General features: G+C 40.6%; 1 protein-coding gene across 1 annotated transcript; it reads left to right on the plus strand.

The window, feature by feature from the left end:
* The first annotated feature begins 4,217 nt into the window (after nt 1-4,217).
* Nucleotides 4,218-27,854, plus strand: LOC108934918 (oxysterol-binding protein-related protein 9-like). Its single transcript, XM_018753132.2, has 23 exons — nt 4,218-4,350; nt 6,530-6,580; nt 8,473-8,551; nt 14,057-14,133; nt 17,242-17,337; nt 17,721-17,768; nt 18,067-18,096; nt 18,226-18,276; nt 20,253-20,346; nt 22,092-22,196; nt 22,775-22,934; nt 23,156-23,259; nt 23,378-23,496; nt 23,637-23,722; nt 23,829-24,000; nt 24,683-24,767; nt 24,866-24,976; nt 25,151-25,214; nt 25,316-25,456; nt 25,637-25,715; nt 25,937-26,028; nt 26,478-26,613; nt 27,116-27,854. Exons 1-23 carry the CDS (start codon nt 4,240-4,242, stop codon nt 27,188-27,190), a joined length of 2,166 nt encoding a protein of 721 aa, XP_018608648.1. The 5' UTR covers nt 4,218-4,239; the 3' UTR covers nt 27,191-27,854.
* Nucleotides 27,855-27,994: the final 140 nt, after the last annotated feature.

Below are 27,994 nucleotides of genomic sequence, written 5' to 3' on the forward strand. Positions count from 1 at the left end.
TCTAAATATGTCGGTCATTCAGGTTTGATGTTGAACATCCCTTTGCTATGGTTCTGACGGCTTTGCGAGGTCACCAACGGAAAAATACCGCTTAGTGATGAAAGGCAGAAGTTGTCACCAGTGCATAATTGGTTCCCCTCCCCCCCAATCACATAGTCTAAAGTAATAAATTGTGCTTCTTACTGAGATATATGGCCAAGCGAGAACTCTTGATGGTTTGTCGGTACCCAGGGTAGAAGCTGTCCTCCTCTACAATTGTGTGTTTTCTGATGTCTGTAAGAGCGGAGCACTTGATGCCAAACATTGCCTTGAACCCAGAGCCATTGTTCTGTGCGAGAGTTGGTTCATACTGGGACCTGCATGTCCTGCAAAATTCATATTGATACTGCACAACGTGAAAATGCCATGGTAAAAATTTTTGGTTTCCCATTCCACTAGTTCATCCTGCAGTGGTAAGACAAAAGGCGTCCTTTGCATTTCACATCATCGAAAGGTCTGAGCTTCCTTTCTGAAAATTGGGTTTTCAGCACACAGTATAACTGCTCTAAAGGGCAAGCCTCACTTCCCTAGGTTAATACGATAAACTATGAGTATGTACTGACAACACTACTGCATAAAGCTTATATTCTTTACCTGTTTAATTAAAAGTTGCTAAATGTCCCTTATTTTTTATATTTTTTGATTACACAAAGTAGTTTTTACTTCTGTTTGTGTATATTTGAGGAGAAAATTATTTTGCCCAAGGTCTGTCATTTTTACTAATTTTATAAACTTGAGTTGGTTATATTTATTTTCTTTTCCTTTCGGAAGCCATATTTTCGATGGCATTATTTTTTCCCTTGTATGTTATTGTTAAATTGTGCTGAAGAACTTTTACGTAAATATTGTTTATACCAAAGGCCACTTCAGTTCTACCAGTGCAATGGAATCGGAACATTTCTTATTGTAAATATGTGAATTTTAACAGGGATTAAAATGGCAGATGTTAACAAAATACATTCAGTATTTTTTTTTTTATTTAAATCTCACATTCAGTATCGTATTACTGTGAAATTTTGTGTTTAAATTTGATGTATATAAAAGAAATAAAAACAAAGATTACAATGAATCCTCACTGTTTTGGTAATTTTTTTTTTTAAATAAAAAGGAAACCTAAACATACTGTACAATTTTGTTTCCCACCTCACACCAGATGGTTGTTTCTACATTTGGAAGTCCTGAATATCACTGCATATTTCACCAAGTAGTGTAAGAACCCATGTGTATCTGTAAATGCAGTTAAATATATGTGGAGTAAATGTTTATCTTGAAGACATGATTATTATACAGCACTTTTCAAGGTAACAGGACAGCTGCTGGTGGAGTAGCGGTTACAGCTGATGCTTCTGGATCCAAAAGTTGCAAGTTTGATCCCCACTTCTGGCTGTAGTACCCTTTGAGCAAGGTCCTTACCCTAAATTACTCCAGTGAGAGGAAAAAAAAAAAAAAAAAAAAAAAAAAATACCCAGCTGTACAACACTTAATGGCCTTTCGTTCAGAAGCAACACACAAAGAGTCATTGGAACACCGGCGGCACACAGCGAGAGGCAACTCCCGCGATGAACATTGATTGTCGCGACTATCGCGATATGATGATGATGATCACGACATCTTGGAAGATTCAAGGATGGGATTGAGGTAGATTGTTCTTTTTTGTAACCTGCATCCAGAAACGGTGCCTCACCTCTTTTGGCACTGCCATTATACCAAAAAGATATGGAGAGATGTCTCTGAATGTATTATTAATAAACTATGAATTTTGCTTTGTACTATGAATATGTACTGTTTGCTAGTGTTCTTCGTTTCGTTTGACAGAGCAGAAAGCATATATCTTTAATTTATTACTCATTTCGCGTAAATATCATACAGGTCAAAATTTGCTAGTAAACAACCTATATTTTCTGTTTTCATAAGCAGTACATAAAGTTTATGATAAACACTAGGAGTGTAATCACATAGGCCATTAACTTTATTTGTAATATTTTTAAAGTCTTGATATAATGTCTGGTTTTTAGAGTGTTTTTTTTTTATTATTATTATTCCCCCTGGCTAGGTTGACTGTTCCGTTCTGTGTATTTGTTGTTCAAAAAAAAAAAAACGACGATCACCACTCCACTCGTGACTCGGCGAAACTACTAGCCCTAATCTGTCTGTTAACGGTCGACATGATTTTAAAAAAGACAGTGTAGGGTTTTCTTAAAACACAATTTCTTTTATTTATCGTTAGGTAGACAGCTATTATCAGAATACTATCACATTTTTATTTCAATTCTTAGCGTCTACTGAATTACCCGGTAGGTCCTCTCTCTCAGGCGGTCGGGCTTTGTAAAGCGCACGCGCGCTCGCTCACTTTGAAGTTGCTCCCGCGCAAACGGAAAAAAAAAAAAAAAACTCGCAGAAGGCAGAGACAAAAATATGTGAGGAATAAACTTGATATTTCCTGAATACAAGAAGAATTCTAAATATATTGGAACATTTTTTTTGCAGCGTGATCATATCACTTTTTGACTGTGTTGAATTTCACTTGGACTTATGCAATATGTTCTCATCTCAAACATACAAGTTGAGTTTGAAGTTGATTGTAAATCATGTATTGTTTTAGTATTTTCAGTAGAGCTCCTTTCCATTTTTTTCGATGTAGTGTGTTATAACCAGGAGTAAAAAGTTACAGTACAAATTCATTATGTGGTGCTGTGTTTCTGTCGCTTTCTTCAACCATCATCATGTGCACCGAGGCACAGAAATAAGCACAACAAAACATCTGCAGAGCTACAAATGTAATGAAAATGCATGTACTTTTGGATTCATTAATTTCGCCATCTTTTAAACCTTTGGGCTTTTACGCAGTTGACTGCTGTTGGAAATGGATCATAATAATAATAGAAGTTATACCTCTGAAAACATAAAGGACCAAAACTAAAAATTTCCTTGCTTGGGAAAAGTTATATATTTTTTTCTGAAAATATCTGGCATTAATTAACAGTTTTTCCCTGTTATAAAGCACATAAAGCACGGAGGTTCTTGGTTGTGTCTTCATTGTGGTGGAACAACCTCCCCCTCTCACTCAGAACTGCTGAATCTTTGTCCACATTTAAAAAGGGTCTAGAAACTCACCTCTTCCAGACTCACTTCACTCATGATGATCTCTTAAGTTCATGTAAGGTGTAAATGTTCATGCACTATAAACTTTAAGATCGTGTCCGGATACCTTTAGTACACAGCTAATCCTGTAATGATGTGTGTAAATGTTTATATGTATCTTTATAAAATAGAAAACTTAAAAAATTACTTGGAAGGTGATCAAACATTGTGAATATTTGGATGATACAGTTTTATGCAGCTACATGCCTGATGAACATTGGTTCATATGGTGGAAAGAAACAAAGTGACTGTACTTAAGAGTGACACATCTGCAACTATGTCTCTTTCTCCTAATGTAATGAACACATTGTATTTTCTACAAGATGTACTTCGCTGTGGAGAAAAGTGTCTGCTTAATGAATAAATCATGTAAATGTTACAGTCAGGGTATATAGGGGTTTTTCTAAGGTTTGCCAAAGTTATCAAATAAATCAGTGCAAATAATAAATAATGCAAATTATGTGTTGTTTTTATTTCAGTCACATAGTCTCACTGCCCACATGACCTACAAGTCCAGTTGAGGGTTTGCCTTTGAGTGAATATTGTATAATTGTGTAAATTTTTAGTCAGTATCACCCATTTATTTTTACTTCACTGCATCACAGCAGCGGTGGGAGATGAGATAGAAATATGCAACATGAGTGCAAGGAAAATTACAGAGTATCACTGACATATTACCATTTGTTAGCTGTACACTATATTAAAGTTCTATGATGAGAGAAGACTGAGGTGGTTTTTATGACACCCTGGTTATAGGAAAGAAAATATTCTCCCTAGAATTTTAATCCTGCTGTTTGGTGTTCATTTCAATAGCACTACATAAAGCATGTGCTTGGGCTGTAGTTGAATTAAGAAACGTGAGTTACATTCAGACGTTACTAATCGCTCGCAGAAAGTGTTGACGCTTACCTTGCCCGCAGTATATTTCTAAATAGGGCCTTTCCCCTTTAAATGTGCTGCACGAGTTGATAAGCATCTTTGCGTGATGACGCAGACACGTACACGTTCCCCTCTTTTACGCTCCTCCCGTCTACAGACCAAACTCCTGTGTGTGCAAGGATGGCATCCATAATGGAAGGTCCGCTGAGCAAATGGACTAACGTCATGAAAGGCTGGCAGTACCGCTGGTTTGTTTTGGATTACAATGCCGGGCTGCTGTCCTACTACACGGTATGTATGGGCATATTTAAGCTACATGACCAGCTCGGTGAAAAGACCGTTTGCGTTTGGCAGTAGTGCAGTGGGGTGATTTGCATCGGTATTCTGGCCACAGGGCGGAGACTGGAAGCTCTGCGGATATCCGTTGGATGTCGAGGTTGCCAATCTCGAGTGCTCGGATTTTGATTGGCCAGTTTTCGTGTCAGGGCGGGACAAGGCAAAGCAACAGCCAATCATAATTGTAGTGGGCGGGTGCATGTTGAAACTGTTCCTGGTGTTTTAAATCGGTAGTGGTTCTCAGTGATTGTTTTGATTTGGTTTGAAAGGCAGAATCCGATGGCGTCAAACTGGACACAACTTTAGTTCTTCTAATAATTATACGGCTGTCTGCCTGTTTGAGTCAAACAAGTGCAGAGCAAATTCACCGAGTCAGTGGCTGCTGAGATTTTTCCTGTGACTTTCTCCGCCGTGGGCAGTTTCAGAGAGACACCAGAGTTTTCTGCTCTGGGCTGTTTTTAGTTCTCTTTTTACCTGTCTTTGTTTGTAATTAATTTCAGGCGTGTGAGCTGCTCGAGGAGTGTCAGAACTCAAACGTGGAGACTGAGTGAGTTGTGAGGCAGGAGAGTCCGAGAGAGGAAGCAGCACTGCGACTAGTAGAACTGCACTGACTTTTAAACCGAAGAGCGGCGCGAAGCCCCAGCTACTGCTGCACGTGCAGACCGTTGAAGTAGGAAACCGGTGTGACGACTAGTCAAGACAGAGGGGGGTGTGTGCACTTCTGTTTCTCGTCTTTTTTCCTTCACTTTTCATTAAACCCGAAATGAATGATAAACTCTCTGGAGATTATTCATCTGGGGGCTGTTACGCCGGTGTCCGATAACTTCAGTTCAGGGCTTGAGCCATTTTACACATCAAGGTTGGTAACTGTCCATTGATTCAGGGTAGGTACCTTGAGCGAGGGTTTGCATCCGGGACCTTCGCGTTATGGCAGCGCGGCGCTATGCTATAGATTGTAGGGCTGCGCACATAACAATCGCCTGAGTGAGCGAAGAACTGACGAAGCGAAGCGGCTCCAAGAGCCTGCGTGTGTGACAGTGACACAGCATCTGCTAGAGTTGGGAATTTCCTATGATTTTTTTTTTTTTTTTTTTTGTCCCATTTACATTCATTCAGCTCACAATTTTTCCCTCCAAGTCCAAAGCGACTTACACTGTTAATACTTAGCTATTGCTTTTCTCCAAAGCGACTCACAGTGTTAAGGTTGCATTTCTTACAAGCTTACAGTTATTTACCCATTGACACAATGGGTAAATTGACACAGCTTGGTAACTTTAGTGTAGCGATTGTAGGGTAGCTACTACAGACAGAGGTGGGATCGAACCTGCAACCTTTGGATCCAGAGGCAGTAGCTGTAACCACTACGCTACCAGCTGTCATCTCCTCCTCCTTTCAACTCGTATCTCACCTTTTCATTGTACATTTGTCCTGTAAATCTATCATTTGAATGAGTATCAAATGGCCCTGCATATTCTCACAGCGGGGCTCATTCGCAGGGAACTACAGCACAGAATATTCCTGAAACGCGGTGGATTTGTTTCATTTACAAGAAAGCACCCTGTCTGTATGTGATATTAATCCCTCTGAGCGACACGTGTCCAGGTTCACCTGTTTCTTACTGCAGCTCTTGTTTCTTACTCAGGTTTGGGCGGAGGGCCCCCGTGAATCTAAATTTGAAGCGTCTGCCTTGAATATCTCACGTCTGCATCACTCACTTTGTGTATCTGCTGAACAACCCGTAACTGTAGCTGGAAATAAATGTATTATACAACACATTTGTCGGAACTGTGCTCTAAGTCACAAGGCTTAATGTTTTTTGTCCTTATTTTCTCAGGAAGGAAGACCAGCGAAGCCTCGCTCGGCCTTTTAACGCCGAGCTTTTCACCTTTTTGTCATTAATGCTTCTTCACGCATTATGTGTAGCCTTCGCAAAGTGTCGTTGTACTCATTATGCATGTACAAGTTTGCTTAAAAAATATATTTTATTAATAGTATTGTTCTCCGTGTTTATAGTGGCATGTATTCCCTAACCTTGTTCTTGTGTTTTACTGGGACTGTGATGTGTTGTAATGGGACTGAGAATAAAAATAAATTCCAAATTTCATTTTTTTTTTTTTTTTTTTGTTCTTCTAAGTCCAAGGATAAGATGATGCGTGGCTCCAGAAGAGGTTGTGTTCGACTGCGGGTGAGAAACCAAGATCTTCCTCCTCTGCTAAAAATGTGATGCTAGTGACATTTATTTGCTGTGCCCTGTTCGGATGTCCTGCAGTCCAGCTCTTTCTGGAATTAACTCTTTGTATAGAAAATTAGGAAGGAAATTAGCTTCAAAAAGGAACAGTTTGAATTCTACCATGAGATGGCAGTATTGATCCTCTCTTAGCTGTACTACTACTGATACTAACACACACACACACACAGACTGAAACCGCTTGTCCCAAGCTGGGTCGCGGTGAGCAGGAGCCTAACCCGGCAACACGGGGCGCAAGGCTGGAGGGGGAGGGGACACACCCAGGATGGGACGCCAGTCCATCGCAAGGTACCCCAAGCGGGACCTGAACCCCAGACCCACCAGAGAGCAGGCACAGGCCAAACTCGCTGCACTACCGTGCCCCCTGCTACTAATAATAGTAATAGACGGGTAGCTGCACGTTTTATTTGTGCAGTGTTTTTCTACATCTCGAGGTTGATGTAAGTTTTAAAAGCAAATGATTAATTTAATACCAAAAAGGGTTGTGGTACAAGGCTGCTGTGCATAATAAAAACATAATGCTACGTTGTGCCTTAAAATGAATCGCTTTGTGTTCTGCACTGTGATCTGCACTTCTCAGCCAAACAAGGTTATCAGTTAACCGATTCTAGAAGGAAGTGAAGAAGAGTTGAGGTCAACTTAATTTCTAGCTGATATGGAAGCTGCTCAGCTAGTCAGACACATTTCAGCCTTTTGTCAATTCCTGTTTTCATACTGCCTTTAGAAGTGGGCTTTATTTATACTGCTGCTTGTTTTATGAGCGACAGGATTTTGTTACGTCACGTGGGAATGACTGGAGTCTTGAGGTGCCGTAAGCCGTTGTGATGGACTGTAAACAAGGACGCGAGTCAGGAGCTCTGAGTGACACGAGAGAAAAGTTCACATGTTGCCCCAATCACGACCGCATTATTGGCATGATTAGATCGATGTGGCTCTCCGCATTGTTCCACTTCTCATTTCTGCCTTTGGGAAGCCAGGGGATAGGGTCCATCGCTGTCACATGATGGCTTCAGCTGTAACCAGGTTATGTTTTATTTTGTAGTTAATCTTTGTTTTACATTGACTGCTGTGGCCTCAAACCCGAGGATCGTTGCGTTGGTTCGACATTGTTTGGCTGACCCTGCATTTGTCAAGTGGTTATTGATAATGGGAAGGACATTATGTTTTGAACATGTAGCCGTTTTCTCACAGCATCTGAACGATTTAATTTTTCATCATGAATTACTAAATGATATCACAGTGCTGTAATTTTGGAACTGTGCACAAGTGCCTTGTATAAATATGTATGCCATTCAGTAATGGATTAATTGGGCCAATTAGTCAAAGTATAAATTTGCATAAACGCTCAGCCTTTGTGATCTGTTGAGCTCTGATGAAGTGTAAACATCCTACTGTTGAAATAGCACCCTCTGTATGTTTTTGTATCCACCGGTCAGATTTGAATTGCTCTTACCCTGTTTTTGTCAGTATAAAATAGCTACTGTTCCATCAATTATGTATGCAATGTGTAAATGGAGGCAAAGTGTCTTTTAATATTAGCTAAAAAACATGCTTACGCTACAGGGGAGCTGTCGCATGCAAAAAATGAGAGCAAGTGATTAATGCCTCTGTGAGTGTTGATAATGTGTACAGTAAATGTATTAAGGGGGGCTTTTTGTCCTAGATCCAGAGTTAATGATCCAGCCCCCCAAGCCTTACCCTGTAGTTCAGTGTCATTCTCTCATAGCCTCCCAGTCCTTCCCAGACAGCCCTCCCCCTGTGTTTCTGGCTCCTGTGTTCTGCATGCAGTAGGTGGTGACGTGACGCCTCACCCCTCTCTGGTTTCCCAGGGAGCTGTAATAGGTATCGACGACGAGGACGACAGCACGTTCACCATCACCGTGGACCAGAAGACGTTTCATTTCCAAGGTGAGCGAGCCGCCGCTCTCCCTGGCGATCTCCTTTTCCCTCTCCTGCCTCCGCTGCACCGTCACCCCTCGCGTAAACTTACCTCTCGCGTAGGCTGCATCTGCCGCTCCGTGACACGTACGCGTCCTTTACTCTCGCTGCTTCACTCATTCGCTCTCTTGGTTCGTGTTCCACGGCTGCTGGCACGCATCCTTGCTCAAGCACACAGAAACAAACACAAGGTGGCGAAGCACCGTGCTTTTGAAACACTTTTTTTTTTTTACATTTCCAGAATGCAGAAGCCCAGCTTCAGCAAGCAGGAATTCCTCCTCCTCCTCCTCCTCACTGGGCTGAGGTGCCAGCCTGCTTTATTAACTGCTGTTGGTTGCAGTTTTCCTGCCTGTGGGAATATTGGAATGGCAGCTAATTGCAGCTGTGCTGTTCTAAAGCTCGATATACAGTCCCTCTGCCTCCACTCCTGTTGGGCACTGACAGCAAGAGAGATGCTTCCAGGAGCTCCTTGCTGTACCACTCGAACCCTCACCATCCTCTTGCGTCCTCTCTTGTCTCCTGGCACCTACCTCCGCCTCCTCCATGCCCTGTCCCGTTGCTATGTTCCGGCGTTGTTTGCTGGCGCTCTGCAGTCAAAAGGGTAAGGCTGCGTCTCTGGAGCGCTGGCTCTTGTGCGTTTATTTCCTAGTGTGCTTTTTTTTTTTTTTTTTGTGTGTGTTAAAACAGTGCGATACCACGTTTAATCTTGCCAACACAGTAGTACTTTTGGTGCTTTTTTTTTTTTTTTTTACAGAATGATGAACAGCAACATAAACACTGGAGCATCGCTGTAAAACTTAGTGTAAGGCAGAGTGTTTTTGCTCACATAACATGTAACTTTAGTAGTTTTTAATATTAGTTGTTGAACATGTTATTGAAACGCATAACTGCGGTCAGTCCTCAGCATGTTGACATGGTTTGACAGCAATGGGGAAAAATGACAGCTGTGTATTAGTTACCTGGCCGTTCAGCATTGAAACCATCAGGTTCATCCGTTAGGTCTCTGCAGTAGTTATCGAGCTTGTTTTGATCTTGACTACGTTTGTCTGTCATGAGAAATTTGGCTGTTAAGTTTCCAGAGTGTCGATGCTGAGTCATGGTTCTTACTGCTCTGCCAGATGCATAGATCTTTACGTTTTTAATGTTTTCTTTCCATGTCGAATTATATTCTGCAGAAATCGAGTCTTTTGCAGATTTAGAATTATTCAGCAGCTAGTGCTCTTGTGAAATAGAGGATGTCAGAAAATTTAAATTAAAACTTCAAAAGCGTAAGTAGTGTTTTATTTTTTGATGCACAGGTAACTCATCGCAGGAATATCTGCAAATGGTGTACAGTAGGTGAAGATTGAAAGAGCCATACAATGTGTCAGGAACATACAAACACAATTGGGATTGGAAGTCTGTTCATAACTTGATTTGTTTTTAGTGAAATCATTACTTCACAATCAATACAAACTTAGTACAGACATCCCTTGTTTGTTTATCTAATATGTTCTTTAAAAACCTGGGATATATCTAAAATTTAATTCAGAAATTGCCAGGAGACTTATTTATTCCATTTTCACCGACTGTCCTATGCAGGGTCATTTTGTCTGCGCAAACTTAAAAGCTTGCGCCAGGGTACTCCATAGCTGTGACACCAGTCCGTCACCAGAATTTTGTTTTATTGTCTTTTGTTAACTTGGAGCAATATATGTAACATTTCTCAGCATCTGGCCACTTTGCTTTGTCGCCTACATCTACATGTACACCTACATGTACTTTGTTGCATTACATGTACATTTATTCATTTAGCAGACACTTTTCTCCAAAGTGATGTACATCTCGTGGAAGATACAATGTGTGCGTTGCATTAGCAGTAAGAGAGACATGGATGCAGACTTAAGTACAGTTAGTTTAATTCATATGGTGGAAAAAAATAACATACATCACATTAGTAGCTGCATAAAACTTTATCTGCAACATTATAATTTCCTTGTGGGATCAATAAAGTCTATCTATCTATCTATCTACAAGTATGATAGAAGAGATGTACCACTATTGCCTGGGTAGCTTCTGTGAAAGGCATGGATATAAAAATACATTTTTAAAAATTTATAAAGGTAAAACAAATCTAAAAATATTGAAAAAATATTTATTGCAGACTTTTTGGTTTTCCCATGAACGTGTGATGTTTTTTACTCACCGAATCACAGGAACACAAGATACAGGCCACAAACTCAATGGAAGACATTCAAATTAATTTTATCCTAAAATCTCACTCTGTTTTGATGCACTCTACTGCCAGCAAATGCCTGTAGACATGCTGGTGACACTGGCTCTTCAACACCCACACGATGCCTACAACTGCTTGCCCCGAGCGGGGTCACGGCAAGCCGGGGCTTTGCCCGGCAACGCAGGGCGCAAGGCCGAAGGGAGAGGGGAAACACCCTAGACAGGACGCCAGTCCACCGCAAGGCACCCGAAGCGGGGCTCGAACCCCTGACCCACCACATAGCAAGCACAGGCCAAATGCGCTGCTTCACCCCCTGCCCCCCATGCTTTCCCATATAGCCCTCATGCAAACCTGAAGCTTTGGAATTTTTCCAAATTAATATTTTCCAGATTAATACCTTATCTGCACAAGTCTACGATTTGAGTTGAGCAGTATCCATGGATGCTTTACATATGCTTTCTCAAAACAATTCAGTGCTATATATGTCATCATTGCACACTGGGGCAAAGGTCCACAAGGGGCGGCAGGTGTTGTAGTGGTTAGAGCTACTTACTCCCTTGTACTGAAACATCATAGGGCTGAATCCCTGCTGTTGTGGCCTTGGGCGAGGTACTAACCATAAATTGATACAGTAAGAATTAACCAGCTGTCTAGAGCTTTTCAGGAAAGGTGCAGCTAAATAAATAATTGTAAACATTGAGGGATAGGGTCAGATTGAAGGGAATTAATGGCAGGTGAAATTTGATTTTGTGTGATCTGAAGTGAGAGGGAGTGTTTTAATGTGTCTTTGGATGTAAATACTCAAAGAAACAGGCCACAGCACTGGGGTGTTGCCCGAAGCCATTGCTACACAAGCTCTGGAGAGTGTACTGGGAATGCTCCCTTAGAATGTGCACTGAGATCCTCCAGAGCTCCCCCAGCATCTTCCTCACAACCAGGAGATGTAAACTAAGCTAGATGAGATGCTGCCTGGAGCGCTGGGCAAACAATGGACAGGGTTGTCTCTCGTGTTAAGGTTCAGCGATGAGTCTGTTTCACACCTGGCAACCTGAATCCAAGGTTTCATCGTTTTGTTACGAAGCATATCGGTATCTCGTCTGATTTTAAACTTTTCAGTGTTTGTATTGTGACATGTGAGAGACAGCTTTCCGTCTGTTTGCATTAACAGTTTTCTTTTTGGTCAGTGGATGCATTTGACAGGTTGTTTAGTCATGCTTTGGTGTTTGGGTTGTCTAGTAGAGGCTTTTTTTTTTTTAAAAAAAAAAAAAAAAACTTTCTCTTGAAATGTCAGTTCGCAGTAGTTTGCGAAAGGATTTCTGCCGCAGTATGCAAAGAAGAGAATTTTTCTTGATTCATTTTTCATTTCTGCTTTTACAATTCAGGAAAAAGTTTTAGATACGCATTGCCATCATCTCATGGGGGATATTAATATGGCCATGCGAAATGAACAGGTAACTTGATACACCTGGAGTCTACTGTATGTTCAAGGTAGGGTTGTTCTCTTGCCTGATAAACTTGCTCTGTTGGTGGAATTTCACCCAAGGAGCTGATTTATCAAGTTATTCGCACAAGTTTTGTGGTAGGTATGAGGGTGATGGAACAAGGTAGGGTATTTTATGCATGCACTTGACAAGTGAAATAAAAGTAAAGAATTGTCCTCAGCCTGTGCTTTTATTTTCTGATGTTACACTTTTTGCATGCAGTAGTGTTGTCCAATGTGAAAATGATTTTTCCATTCAGTCCTGGCCTATAAATGCATTACGGTAAGATGATGTTACGCTCTCGGAACAAACAAACAAGATTTAGTAAGATTTATCGCTTCTGTTAACTTTTATACTCAAACAGAAGCGAACCAGTATCTCATTTCGTATATATGGCTTCATGTAATCTAAAATAGGTCATCAGCCATTTCAAAAACATGTCGTTTTTGGAACACAAAATGCTTTTAACAGTTGTTTTAAATAATTTTGCTGAGTTTAAAAAGAGTAGACACTGCTGGTACTGTGGAGAACCCCCATTTAGTTCATTAGCTGTTGTAGTTCAATTGTTAGTGTTGTAATACAGTATGTGTACTTGGGTGTAATTATGAAAATTTACTATGTGCTCACCAAAAATCTTTATGAAAGATTACAACTGAAATACAGTTGTCTGTGTATTTATTATAGTGTGAGCATAAATGTAAAATTGATCCATGGATATGTTTTAACAGCAAGCCATCCTTACCATTGTACTCTATGTAAAAATGGCACCAAAAGAGTACTATCAGCTTTCAGTATCTTTGGGTCAGACCTTTCAGTGGCTCAGGTTGGTCTTCAGGCTGTTTGGACAAAGTCTTGATTCAGGTGTAGTTGTCTGTAATTGAGTGTTGATGCAAGGCCCACCCCAAGAATGTGGGGTCTGACTCGGTGTGGAATAAATAAATGCAGTAGTTGTTGGAGGAAGATGCTGCTCACCAGGGCAGTGATGTGTACTTAATGCAGGAACAGTCCTTCTACTTGCTGACAAAGCCTTTCTATTCCTGTGTGCCGACCTCAGCGCTGTGGGCTCACGCTCATTTCTGCCCGCCTTAATTAAAAAAGTGTATATCCCATTACTCCCCACTGTTTTGTAAGATCCCACCACGCTTATTTCCATTTAATTTTCAGTCTCGTCCCTTGCAAATCCCACTGGACCGGCCAAGCCAGCTTTGTGACTCCTGTCTCCAGGTCCCACTTCACTGCAAAGCTAAATCAGATTCAGTTCACTACCATTCGGTTAATTTTTCCGTATCACCCTTCCAAATAAGGCGTCTCAGAGTTTACCGCAACATGAGGTGTGCGACAAATGATGCGGAATAAAACTTAACTGACCTAAACTCTCATACTTGACCAGGTCAGTCTGATTCAAGGAACATTCCAGGGCTGAAATAAGGTCTTAAAATGCATTAACCATATTTCAGTTAGGACTTTAATATTATTTTGTTGCTCACTGGATGGTTTTCTTCAAACAATCTTGCAGTTTTCCCCATATAAGCATCATGGTATTTTTGGCAGCGGAGGCACTTTGGTTGACTACCTTGCTCAAGTTAAGTACCCTGCAGCAGGACCCCACCGTAAACCTGAAATCGAGACCACTATTCGGTGTCCTTAACCACCCTGCTGCCCCATCCTGCCTATTGCAGAACCAGGCTGGGCGTTCCCACTTTCTGCCTTGTTTATGGGCGCTGTCCTGTTGCTCAAACTAACGGGTTTGTTTTTGTGTTGGTGTGTGTTCCCCTTCAGCTCGTGATGCTGATGAGAGGGAGAAGTGGATCCACGCCTTAGAGGGCACTATTCTCAGACATACCCTACAGCTGCAGGTATGGGCTTGGGCATACTTATTGCTCATGGTGTAAGGTTAGGGTTCATCTATATGCTTCTTTTTTTCCCCCTCCTTTTCTGACAGATTTTGGCTGGAACCTGTAAAATTTCATTCCTGTTTCAGATGCTACATTTAGCATTTCACTTTAAATGATATACTGTCTTAATATTAATTTGTTCCTTTTTTTGTAATCAATATTTCTATATTTAACAATGCAAAACGGAAACAAGAACTATGTACAGAACTGTGCCACAAACTTCTGCAAGAAAAGAGGATAAACCTGTGACATGAATGTCTTCCAGGATACAGACATGATAAGGGTGTTGTGACAGTAGGAGGCTTTCGAGTAGTGATGAATAACAAAATAAATTAGTTACTGAGAAGCAGAAGTCAGAATTTCCTTAACATCATTAACATACTGGATAATGATGCTTAGGACCGAATTGAATTTATTCATTATTTTTTAATCTAGTAACATTCATTGTTCTCCACATTCTTCATGGTCAATTTGCAGCCCTGTTTTTCTCCTGCGTCCTCAGGTTAGAGGAATGTGGGACCTGCAGCCAGTCCGAGCAGGGCTTGCTGGTGACTCGCTCATCTGACTGGGATTCCTATCTAGTCAAAGGGAGGCACCACTGCTTCTCTTTAAATCATTGCTGTTTTCCAGCTGATCCCATCTTCCCCCCGGGAGTGAATCCTCATATTCTACTCATCCATCTTGTGTTCGTCCGTGCCAGTGTCTGCTTGTCGCAAAGTTTGAGACGGTGTTAAAAGGAGCAAGGAGCAGCTTCGTATCTCGAGAAAGGAAAAGGTCGTATTTGACCTGCTCTAGCCAATGATGTCACAGGCAGTAAGAATAACAATGGGGGGAAAAAAGCACGGTGGGGCATTCGAACTGTACAGAAAGTTGGGAGTAGTGAAGAGAAATGAGCCACTCATTGTGGATGCGGTGCATATGATTACACTTCTGTGGTGTTTGGCTAGAATGACCACACTTTGACATCTGCTGAAGCGGCACTCTCTGCTGGTCAGCTCTGTGAGTTTATGACCCCGTCTGCTGAGCTAGAATGATCTCTTTAACAGGACAATGTGCTGCTGCTGACACTTTATTTCTTAATTTTTATTGTATTTTGCTGTTTCCAATTCATAGAGTTCAGTTTGTGTAAAATACTCTTGTCTGTTTAAAGCCACAATAGCACAGAAATGCGGTGGATGTGACCAAGATGTTCATTTTATGTCCTGCTACAAAATCTTGATTGACATTTAGTGAATTGATGTTGTACAGATAATTTTTTTTGGGTTTTTAGAAAGAACGACTAGAATGATTAATGGACCCCTACTTATTCAGAAAATACTTTTAGACACCCTGTGCCTGGCTTCAGGAAATCTCTAGGGAGATTTAATTTTTTATTTAGTTTATATTTGCTCAGGATTATATGGGATTGCTTTTTGTAATGTATTGGGCAGGACAGACTTTTCAATCCATGCAATGATTTTCTGCTCTATTTATAGCTGCTGTGAGATACTCAGGCTCACTCGTGTGTGTGTGTGTGTGTGTGTGTGTGTGTGTGTGTGTGTGTGTGTGTGTGTGTGTTTGAGTGGTTTATTACTGAGTTCAGGCATCACAGAATTATCTATTTTTAGTCTTGGGCTTCTGGTTCTATGAAATAGAATTATCTGTGCAATCTAGCCTTTTTAAAGAGGTCTTACAAATTATAGCCAACACTTAGCCAGTCTTGCTTGTTTTGGTATTCTGATAATGAGGAGATTGCTATCTACTACTTAAATTAATTTAAAACAGTGCCTCCAGGGTATCGGAAGCTCATCCCAGTCCCTAAGATTTTGTTTTCAGGCGTCTCAAGCTTGTTTTCTTTCCTCAGGCCTGAACTGACCCCCCCCCCACCCCACTTGTGGCCTTGTGTTGTTAAATATTCAATAATATTGAAGCAATGCTAATATTTAAATTTACAATGCATATAAAAGTTTTTACATTTTATTGTGCTAACACTGCAGACCATAATGTATTTAAATGAGATTTTTTGGCACTCGTCAACACAAAATACTGTAAAGTTGCTCTGTGGAACCATCATGTTTAACACGATGAAGTATCCAAGGGGTGAATGATTTTTATTCTCACTGTATTTCTGGATTTTTATGTGCTTTGATGTCATCCATCCACTTTTTTTTTTTTTTTTTTTTTGGTCATGCTTATTGTGCAACTATAAGACCAGTAGACCCCCCTGAGACTCTTGTATATTGCCTTTTGTCCATTATCATTTTAACCATTATGATTTGTTGCGCTTTGACGGTGATGTAGATTAGGAAGAGTAAAGGACCCGAAACAGAACATGGTGGTACTTCTGTGAGTTAACTGTCAGGATTTCCCCTCCCTTTCTGTTGCATCACTAGCACAGTATCTGTATGAGTATCTTGAATGCTGACTGCCTGTGTATTCATGATGGGTCTTTTTATATCTCATACAAGCAACAAGTTCCCTCAATAAATAGAAGTAAAGCCAATTTATGTGTAGTTTCACAAGATTGGTCTCACCTTTTTTGCTGACTGGCAATATTCCCATTACTTATGATTTGTTGAATGGAATGAATAGATAGAATCATATGAATTAACTCATCTGCTCATACAGCAATGAAACTGCATCAAGAAATGTGTGTAACTGTGGAAAAATTGTAAAGGATGAGTTAAGAGCACATGGGTATTCAGACCAAATGCTGCCAAAGTGACCTGATAGATGTGTAGAGCTTGGGCACTTTACTGGCTGCACTGTGTCATATCTGTATTGCCATACTAGGGCTTTACATTTTGCACTTTGGGAGTAAGCTTACTGCTTACCGTGTTGTGGCAATCATTTATTTGTGTTTTAACCAACAAACTATTTTTTTTGTAAAACTTAGAACTGGAAAATCACAAACCTAAAGTATAGGGTTAAGCCAATGCTCCAGTTTGTTCCCATCAAGGTATCGCTCTATGTATTTTTGTATGGTGGCTGTCAATGTGTTGAAGGGGAATATAAGTTCAGTGTGCAGTTGTCTGAAAATGTGAAAAGCATGTCATTTCTAAAATAATGTTCCATTCTGTTGTCATTTAGGAGACAGAGGCAGGATTTGTGCCCAGTGTACAAGATTTTGACAAGAAACTGACGGAGGCAGATGCATACCTGCAAATTCTGATTGATCAATTAAAGGTAAGCACTTTATATGTGTTTTTGTTGGGTGTGTTTGTTTTTTTTTTTTTTGTCTTTTTTTTTTGTCACCTATCAGTGACATCAACATTGTGGTAATTTTGTTAGTGCCTTAACTATTCTTACCCAGTATATGCTGGGATCCGCTTAAAGTTCAACAGGTTCCTTTTTTATGCGGCCTTGTTTTGATTCATTACAATTCAAGTTAAATACTGTTTTTAAGAGCACAATTTAAGACAAGTTCTAGCCTTGTATTTCAGCCATCACTCAGTGATTTTTATAGAACAGAGCAACAGCCTTATGGCCTTGTTGTGCATTGTAAACACAAAGGGCTTGTATTACGTGGTGAGAGGAATTAATCTCACTTTGCACTTCTTCACCCGCAGCTTTTTGATGACAAAATAAAGGACTGCAAAGTAGATGAGTGTCGTCGCGTAAGTCGTCCTCCACGTATGACTTATGGTGGTGAAATTTGATTTATGTAAAAGTCTGTGTTTGTCTGATACTTCTTTGCTGGGTGGAACCTACTCAGTAAGGATAGCACCAGTGGATGTGTTTACAATGATGAATCTTCTTTACTTTAGATCTCACTGAGAAGATGTTTTATCAGATATTGTGGTGATAAAAGGAAAGTTACTGAAGATTGATGCAGATCAAAAGAGTAAATATTTTGTTCTGTTCAACATTTGCATTATACATGCTCACGTTCTTCTGTGGTCATTTTCCTTACAGAAGATTGAAAACCTTAAGGAATCTACATGTGTAAGTATCATACCTTTGGATATACGTATTAATAATTTACTGATTGGGAAACATGGGAAATAGACATTTATTCACAGTCATTTAAAATTGCCCAAAACCTCCACTTATTTTGTATTTTCTTTTTTCCAGACTATGGTAGAATCCATTAAGCACTGCATTGTATTGCTGCAAATTGCCAAGGTAAAATGATTTCGTTTGTTTCTTTGAATTGTGGAAACAACATGACTACAAAATGTCACAAGCCATTATGGTAAATTTCCATTAATAACACATTATATTGTGAGGTTGTCAAATGTCCAGCACTGACATTTGCACAAATGTAAGGGATGATAAATGCGTTGTGATGGTTTCTTTTTAAAATCTAAAGGACCAAAGTAATGAGCAGTAGCACACAAAGACTAATTGTAAGTTTTCACTTTCTCTGAACATCAAAAACACAAAGCAGCAACACTTATTGTATCTCTTCTTTTTTTTCTTCTTATTCACTTAAAAAAGAGAGGAAAAACTGGCAAAAAAGTATTTTTGTTAAATCTGTTTTTCATCTTACTGCTTTTTTCCGCTGCTGTCACTTTCACTGTCATTTTTGATGACACCCCTTGTTTTCGGAAGTGGGAACCTCTAAGTTTTACTTTCTAATATTTGGCATCTGAATTTTTTTTTTTTTTGGCTAATTTGTTTTCTGATGGGAAGTTGCCATGATTATTCCATTGTGGCATTTTATTTGCAGTTTAATTTAAATGGAATTAAAAAGTGATATCTTATATGATTATCATATATATGTAACATTTTTTATTTTTTTGGTAAATAGAAATGATGAGAATATTAAAGAGATCCAGTACATTTAATCCAGAACTACAGGTTTTATTATTTTTCCTCATTTACCAGCTCCTTAATATTGGTTCATAAATTCACATTTGTGTTCAAAAAAAGGAAACTCTGGAGTTTACAAACATTAAAATTGGAAATATCAAAAATAACACTGATAAATATTTCAGAATGAAATGTACTGTTCATTAATAATTTACTGAAGCCAGATTTTCAGTTCCCTGCTACCAGTGCAGTAAATCTTGTAGAGGAATGTCCAGAGATAGGAACTCTGCAGCTTTCATCAAATTCTTAGCCCTTGAACTGCAGCTTTCATCAAATTCTTAGCCCTTGAACTATAAACTAAATTGAATTATGCATTAATATTTAACCAGAAATACAGTGCTGCTTCTCATTATTTTGGATTTGTGTGTAAATTCTTTTGTGCCAATAGAAATGAAGAATGTGTTTTGTAACGTGAATATTGTACCTAATCAGAACCTGCAACTGAATCATGGGTAAAGAATGGCAGCAATATTGAATTTCCCCCCCCCCCCCCCCCCCCTTGTTTTTCTTCCCCTTGCCTCCTCCCCCAACCTTCCACCCTGAGTGCTATGAGGTTTCTGATTAATTATTAACTTCAGTCTTTAGAAGGATAGTTTTGCAATGCTGTCCTTTTTTACCCACTTGGTGGCACTGAGGGTTTTCTCTCCCCCCCCCCAACCTTTTCCTCCTTGGAATCTGCTTGCATATTCTCTTACACGTTCACGATGTCATTTGCAGACCGCATATCTTGCTTTTGTGGTGGACTTACTGGAAAACCAGAGCCTCGCTTTGTGTGAAATATTTCACAATAAGGGAGCTCATATAAGCCTGCTGACTTTCAGAAGTGGACCTTCATGAAAGATGGCTAGAGCCTGTCTAGCAGACCCTACATCAGATGAGGATTTTTCAGTTTGGTGTTATACACTTCCACAGAACCTTGGATGGCTGATCTTTCCAAAGTTATGATTTGCTAAGCTTTGCGTTGTGTGGAGAGTATTGCTGATATGACTCGTACCAGTTTGTTGCTGGGTTACTGGGGGAGAAGTTATGGATTCCTGCAAGTAATGTAGTTTATTGTACTAATGTTCCTCCTACTGAAAAGTGGGTTGTGAGTGTGAACTGAGTTTACATAATGCTTGCGTTTTTACATTTATATTAAGCAATCTGACAACCTGTTGGGTGTTGTGCAGGAATAAATGCAAATTAGCTAAATAAACACTTGAAAAAAGTTTAAATACCCTTTACTTTTGTGTTGAACTTGCATACTTTATGTGTCATTATTCTGCATTATTGTTTTGTTTGTGTAGAGCACCATCAACCCAGTGGATGGGATTTATCCTCTCGGTCCGTTGCAGTCATCTACAGTCCACAATATGCCCACCCAGAGCACTGCCCCCTCAGGTGTGTATGATCCACCTGCAGCATCATTACGTTTTCATGTATCGCTGCTGTTGTTTACAGTAATTGAAAACAGCCACAGGAAAGAGTGACCACTCTTTATGGTGCTTGTTAACGTGTGATAGTGTGGTTTTATACTGTAGCCCATCTGTGCGGTTTTTGAAATATGTGAAATTTCATTGGTCATCATAGAACAGTTTATTTCCACAGTAATTTGGTTACACTGTAGCAATTTTTAATTTTTGAGGGGTTCTAAATATATATACAGTACTGTGGGGGGGGGGAAAAAAACTAGGTACACCCCCAGAAAAGGTGTGTTTTTCAGTATTTTTGCATTTATCGATGTTTGGTCTTTATTTCAACAGTATTGATGAAGATGATCTAATATAACGAAAATTATTCTCTACAATTATTTATTCAACAAAAAGGGGAGTGCAGTGTCTGCTGTGGAAAAAACAAGAACCCCCCCCCCCAGTTTATAGCTGGTATTGCCCCCTTTGACAGAAATCACTTCTTGTAGGTGTTCCTTGTAACTGTCTATCAGTCTCTTACACGGACTAGATGACATATTTGTTCATTCTGCCTTAGAGAACACCTTCAGCTGTGTGCTGTTGATGAACTTTCTTGCATGTACTGCCCCCTTCAGTGCCCACTATAGCATTTCTATGGGATTAAGGTGTGGGCTTTGATTTGGCTATTCCATAACCCTCTACTACTTCTTATCATTTGTGGATTTGCTTGAGTGTTTTGGGTCATTGTCTTTGTTGATCCATACAGTTTGACATTAATGGAGGGAAGACTTGATTTTTTTTTATCCTGGGATTCTTGGGCACTTCCTTTCAGTCAGCTCTTGGGCTGAATTTGGTAGCATGATCTGACCTTGATGTATTGCCAGTGGTTTGAAATTTTTTCTGTTTGTAGATTATCACTTGGACAGAGGAACAATTGACTACTAGATGCTTGGAAATGGCTTTAAAACCCTTCTCAAACTAATAGGCATCAACAGTCTTTTCTCTGAGGGCCCTCTTGTTCTTGACATGATGTATCCACACACTTCAATTGCTAAGATCCAACCTGACCACATGGTTCTAATGTTTATATTGGGCAGTTCCCTCCAAGTTACTCTCTAAGTATGTTCTAATCATTTATATCTGTTTTGTTGCACCTGATTCTGTTACCTAGGAGAGTACTAACTTTTTCTGCACAAAGAAATTGCATTTATGTTGACTTAAATAGTACAAATTGCGTAGAAAAAGCACACAATTGCATATAGGCTGATTGAAATGGTACAAATTAAGTGCGGAATGTGATTGTTCAATTATATTTTTAAAAATTAGATCACCATTATCCCTCAGTATTGTCAGCATATGAAGTGTAATATCCTTTTGCCCAAAAATGAGGGGGGGAGAATTTCATGGGGTATACTTTTTCACAATACTATAAATGCTGTGTATGCATAAATATCATATATTTGAAAGCAAATAGTGCTGTAATATTGGTGTGAAATTAATATATGTCCTTACTGTGGTCAAAAGCTGGAATAGATCATTTCCAGGTTAATGGATGCTTTTAACAGGTAATTTCTTTTAACCATCTCTAGTATAGTCAGTCCTGTGCTTGTTTTCAAACCCTCCTTTTTGGGTTTGTCCCACTGATGTTTTTCACATCAAGGTACATCAGTTTCTTTGTGGTCAGTTAAGCAGTGCTGAGTGGTCACTACTGAACACGTTGTATCTCCTGGCACTTAGATGTCGCCCAGACGGGACAGGCAGATGAACGACCATCCTCGCTTGCTGTTGGACCTGTGAGCAATGCCTCTGGCAGCCTGCAGACCCCCACACCCAACAGCACAGGTAGTTACACCATACGCTGGCATTCCTCAGATCTTATCCTGGCAGCCTTTAATTCCACCTCAGGAGTTAAGGGCATGATTAAATCAAATCAGTTCCATATGTAAGCAAGCCTTAACTAGTTACTGACTGTTGGAAATGAATCTATACACCCAATGGATACACCATTGCTATAAGCTAAAGGTGGAAGACCTTTATAGGTAAATAAATTCAGGTAAACTGTTAAGGGAATGAAAGGGGGTGCGGTGGCGCAGTGGGTTGGACCGCAGTCCTCCTCTTCGGTGGGTCTGGGGTTCGAGTCCCGCTTGGGGTGCCTTGCGACGGACTGGCGTCCCGTCCTGGGTGTGTCCCCTCCCCCTCCGGCCTTACGCCCTGTGTTACCGGGTAGGCTCCGGTTCCCCGTGACCCCGTATGGGACAAGCGGTTCTGAAAATGTGTGTGTGTGTGTGTGTGTGTGTGTGTGTTAAGGGAATGATGCATTAAAAAGCAGCACTCACTTCTCTTTAGGTCTAGTAGGTGGGAGCCTTTTTTTTTGCTGAGGTTTTTCTTGTTCTGTGCCCCTTTTCATTTCCACATTGCAGCCAGCTGCCTCTCTGGCCCCAGCAGTGGGGTAGCCTCCCCATGTCATGCCAGCGTACCGCCAAGCACGGTCCCCGAGTTCTCCTACTCCAGCAGTGAAGATGAGTTCTATGATGCTGATGAGTTCCACCAGTCCAGCACCTCCCCTAAGCGTTGTGAATCGTGAGTTTGGGATGACCTACTGTCGTAATGATGTCTACGCCCTGACTGATGTTTTTGCAAGATACTGTTTAACATACTTTCATTTTGGATCAGGAAGTGATTGGATAAGAGAAATCAGCAGTATTAAATTTATAATGTGTTTAACCAAGTGATGGTGCTCACAGTCACTTTAAATGTCCACTCCATTTCTCTTTCCCTGAATTGTTTTGTAACTCCTCCAGTTCCTCGGTTTCTCCAGTTGCAAGTGGTGCAAGAACAGGACTCAAACGCCCTGATACCAATGACTCCCTCAACTCGTCCTTGTCCAATGGCACCACTGACACAGGTACCAAATTTGATGCATTTATTTTCTTCGAGTACTCCTTTTCAACAGTTTTGTGCATCTTGTGTTGCATTGTTGATGTTGACAGAAATTACAACAGTAAAATTGTTGATGTTGGCAGAATTGTTTGACAGCCATGATGACCGTGATGATGAGGGAGAGGGAGAGTCTGTGGAAGAGCACAAGAGTGTCATCATGCACCTTCTCTCCCAGGTGCGCTTAGGCATGGATCTTACCAAGGTATGTCCCCTCAGCCTCACTGCTGTCGCTGCTCTGCCAAGTGTGAATGAATAAATGTGACTGTGTTTTGGCCCCCTTTCAGTCAGTGTGGGAGTATTGTGCTGTCTTAAACTTCTTGTCATGTACATTTCTCTTCCTAGGTAGTTCTGCCCACATTCATTCTGGAGAGGAGGTCTTTGTTAGAGATGTATGCTGACTTCTTTGCGCATCCAGACCTGTTTGTTAGGTATGGAGTGACATAAATACTTTGTTCAACTATGCTGTGACACATAGTGGATATTCAGCAGCACTTCTGACTCAGCCTCAGTGGAGCTACCTGTTTTTTGGCACAGCATTGCAGATCAGATGGAACCTAGAGAACGTATGGTCCAGGTGGTGAAGTGGTACCTCTCAGCCTTCCATGCTGGACGCAAGGGCTCTGTAGCCAAGAAGCCCTACAACCCCATCCTGGGCGAGATCTTCCTCTGCCATTGGGACCTGGCTGTGGAGGGCGAGGAGGCCACAGCTGGGGTAAGAGATGGGAGGGACTGCAGGAAATGCTCATGCATTTCAGCCTTAGTCTAATTTGCTTCTGTTCATCACTGATGGGAATGTAAGTTGCTGTTGGCAGGAGTTTTGATCAGGGTATAAGCCTTTGTTAAATGAATAAATGTCAACGCAGTTTGTCCTCATGTTCATATAATGTACGATTGTCATACATACCTGGAAGGGATTTGGTTAAACATACTGCAGGACTGACTTGTTCTGAAAATGTAATGGTGCAGGTGAGCTTCAGTAAAAATCTAGCATGAATCATCCTTCTGTGATCAATTCACTCTTTAACTGCCTGAACTGCATTCAGATAATATATACCATTTTACTGAAATTTTATTCATAACATTTACTATGTTATTCTTTCGGCTGACTAATTCTGTTTCAGTTAGTGATCAGGACATTTCTTAACTGTGGGAGGAGCATGAGATGTAGAGCATGTTGTGTACCCAGCTGGTCTGTGAATGGGTTGGACATGCAAACTTTTGTGCAGTACTGAAAAGTTAACTACTGTCTAAGTCCAGAAGAATCTGGAAGCACCTTTGGAATCAAATACGGAGCAAGTTTTGCTGGAGTAGTATTAAAACTAAATTTAAAAGAACAACTGATAGGGACTTTGTATTATCAAAAAGCTGCTGTTGTCCTGTGCCGCCAGGAGCCCGTGTGCGAGGGCCCAGTACCATGGTGTGGGAAGAACAGCGTGTCACTTGTGGCCGAGCAGGTCTCCCATCACCCTCCCAGTGAGTGCGTTTGTGTGCGGTCTACAGAAGAGGCATGTTTAGACCGCTTAGCTGTACTTGTCCAGAGCATCAGTAACTCTCCCATTTTCTTCCTTCAGTTTCAGCATTCTATGCTGAGTGCTACAGCAAAAAGATCCAGTTCAATGCCCACATCTGGACCAAGTCAAAGTTCCTCGGGATGTCAATTGGAGTCCATAACATTGGCCAAGGTAGGGGACCAGGTTAGAAGTTTCACATCTGGCCTGCTGTGTTATATTAGATCTGAAATATGAAGTTATGTTAGTGCATCACATGGATGTGCCCATTAGAAGGAACATTGACACTGTCAAATACTACCTTCAGTCCCATGTCTCTGTCCTGTTCTGTCCTCTGTTCCCTTGCAGGTTGTGTGTCCTGCCTGGAACATGACGAGCACTACATTCTTACCTTCCCCAATGGCTACGGCAGGTAGGCTTTCCTGCTTCCTGCTTTGGCCGAGGGGCTCACTTGTGAACACAAAAAATATGGAGGACGACTTTCCGATTCCGAAAAGACGTTAATTCACCCAGGTCGATCCTGACTGTCCCCTGGGTGGAATTGGGAGGAGAGTGCAGCATTTCCTGTTCCAAGTCTGGCTACAGCGCCAACATCGTGTTCCACACAAAGCCATTCTACGGCGGCAAGAAGCACAGGATAACAGCAGACATTTTGTAAGTGAGGTCCTTAGTGAGGTAACATGCAACTGAAGACACTGATCATTTCAGCCACGTATTTGAATGTTGCCTTGAATTTTAACGCATTCAAACTTGAATTTTGTTTGTCCGACTGCTTGTTCTTGAATTTTTTGCTTAGGCCTTCTAATAGTGGTATGTTTCTTTGGCTTGACTTAGTACTCCTAATGATAAGAAACCTTTCTGCTCCATTGAGGGAGAGTGGAATGGAGTAATGCATGCCAAGTGGACTTCAGGGGTAAGTTCAGCATACATGAAACTTAATATTCAGTAAGCCTGTATAAAAATGCAAATATTAATGCTGTTGCTAGATTAATGGTTTTGCAACTCAGACTGGGCTTTGACTTGAACTATCCCTGTATGAATTAATATATCAAATATATTATATAAATATCTTTTTTTTTTTTTATCACAAGAAGTGTGCTTTTGTGATTTCTGTGGTACATTCTCACCATGCAGGAGACTTCAGTATTTATTGACACAAAGAAAATGGGCATCATCAAGAAGAAGGTCAGAAAGTTGGAGGACCAGCTGGATTATGAATCCCGCAGGTAAATAAGCATTAAATCTTTTGTTGTCTCTTATGTGAGATATAAATGTGACTTCTAAAATGACAAATGTAAATTACAGTCTTAAATATAAACTATGGTGTAATTTTATGCAACATGCATTTTGCAGAAGAGATTTGGTTTTGGAAGGGGACTGAATGTGCCTCTTTCTCCACATTGTTGACTGCTTCTGGGCACAAACATTTATAACTTCTGTGGTTTTGGAAAAAATTTCTGTATTTCTACTGTTATGTCAAATGTGCACCCCCTTCAAGAAAACAGGTTTTAAAAATGGTTGATCCATATAAAAGCCAAGCTCTTGAAATTGCAAGGCCTGATTGGACATCACTGTGTGCCTCTCTCCTTGTACCCTGGCTCCTATCACTGGGAGCTTTGAACTTTCTCTCCCATTTTAGCCTCCATCTCATTGTCCATCTCGCTGTATTTCCCAGACTGTGGAAAGATGTGACCTTAAATCTGAAGCTGAAGGACATTGATGCTGCTACAGATGCTAAACACCAGCTGGAGGAGAGGCAGAGAGCTGAGGCACGAGAGCGGAAGGAGAAGGAGGTGCAGTGGGAAACCAGGGTGAGGATGCTATGTGGTACAGCAATTCTACATCATTAGGGAGAATATCTACCAGTTATGCTGTTAGTTCTGTTCTTAACCTTTGCATGATATGGAAAGAGTGTTATGAATGTTTCCATTAAAACTCAGTGTCTTGAAAATGACAACAAGCACTGGGCATCACAGAACTTCTCCCAGCAAGCACTTAACTCTTTTGGCAGCAACATATTTTTTTTTAGAGTTTTGATCCAGAAGGGTTACTTTTAAGAGCAGTTTTAAACTCCTCTTCGTTCTGATTTCTGTGATTAGTCCTTTACCGACTGTGTACACTGGATGCACATGCTTACTCCAGCTAGCTATTGTTTTCTTCCTGTCGGTGATGTTACTGTCTACTCTGAAAAGCAAGCATATTCTGACTAAATGGCTTCATTTTGTTGGGTTTGTGCATTGTGTTGTGACTGACTAGCACTGAATGATGAAATGCTTCTGTACATGGCTGAGGAGTGCATGTGTTCAATTGCAGTTGTTCCACGAGGATGGGGAGTGCTGGGTGTACGATGAACCACTGCTGAAAAGGATGGCAGCACCAAGGCGCTAAGGATGCAGCAAAAAGAGAATACAGAACATAGTGGATGCAAAAGAAATGAACTACTTCATGAGCCACTTCTCAAGCAAGCCACTGAATACTTGATGACAGAAATGCATTGAGCACTGGCTGTTTAAAAGAAACTGAAGTGAAGAAATGCAGCCCATCGAATAATGTGAACGGTCCTTTCCGGGGAAACGCATCTTCCCTGAGTCCCGACACCACACCCACACCTAACTTGAGAGTTCAAATGAGTGCTGACACTATGTAAGCACTCACTTTACCACGGGATGATTTATCTTCTTACAATGTCCCCTTTAACATGAGGGTGGTAAGGTGTTTTGACTGAACATAGAGTGCTCCGCATCTCAGGGACAGTGGTGACTGAAGCAATGACTGCTCAGTCTGCTGTTTGGAATGCTCCTTCAGTGAGTGCAAGAGCAAAGAGCTTGTCTTGACTACAGCTGCTTATAGCCAGCTATAAGTAATACAAACTGTGTATATTATTTTCCTTCCTTCTTGGCAATATTATATCTGAAACATATGGCTGAAATCAGTGTATACTCAATGTTTTCTTTATATATTGCCATAATGATTTTCCACTTGTATGCTGAGGGTGACCTGAAAAGGAGGTTAACTTGAATACTCTGACTGTTTAACACTGTTTAAAAAAAAAGAAGAGAGAACTGGATACAAAAAGAGACTTGTTACAAATGCCATGCTTTTGTCTGTTTTTGTAGGATATGAACCAATTGGTGAAATGGCCCTCACAGGTGTGTTCCTAGAACGCTGGTAGAAACAAGGCATATATTTGGT

Source organism: Scleropages formosus, chromosome 3 (assembly GCF_900964775.1).
Source record: "Scleropages formosus chromosome 3, fSclFor1.1, whole genome shotgun sequence".
NCBI lineage: Eukaryota > Metazoa > Chordata > Actinopteri > Osteoglossiformes > Osteoglossidae > Scleropages > Scleropages formosus.

What these genes read in the sequence shown, in the direction of transcription:
- LOC108934918 (XM_018753132.2), top strand. Translation starts at nt 4,240, where the DNA reads ATGGCATCCATAATGGAAGGTCCGCTGAGCAAATGGACTAACGTCATG. An exon ending in TAGGCATGGATCTTACCAAG is followed by an intron (nt 23,497 to 23,636) that starts GTATGTCCCCTC and finishes TTCTCTTCCTAG; the next exon opens with GTAGTTCTGCCCACATTCAT. An exon ending in AGTCCATAACATTGGCCAAG is followed by an intron (nt 24,977 to 25,150) that starts GTAGGGGACCAG and finishes GTTCCCTTGCAG; the next exon opens with GTTGTGTGTCCTGCCTGGAA.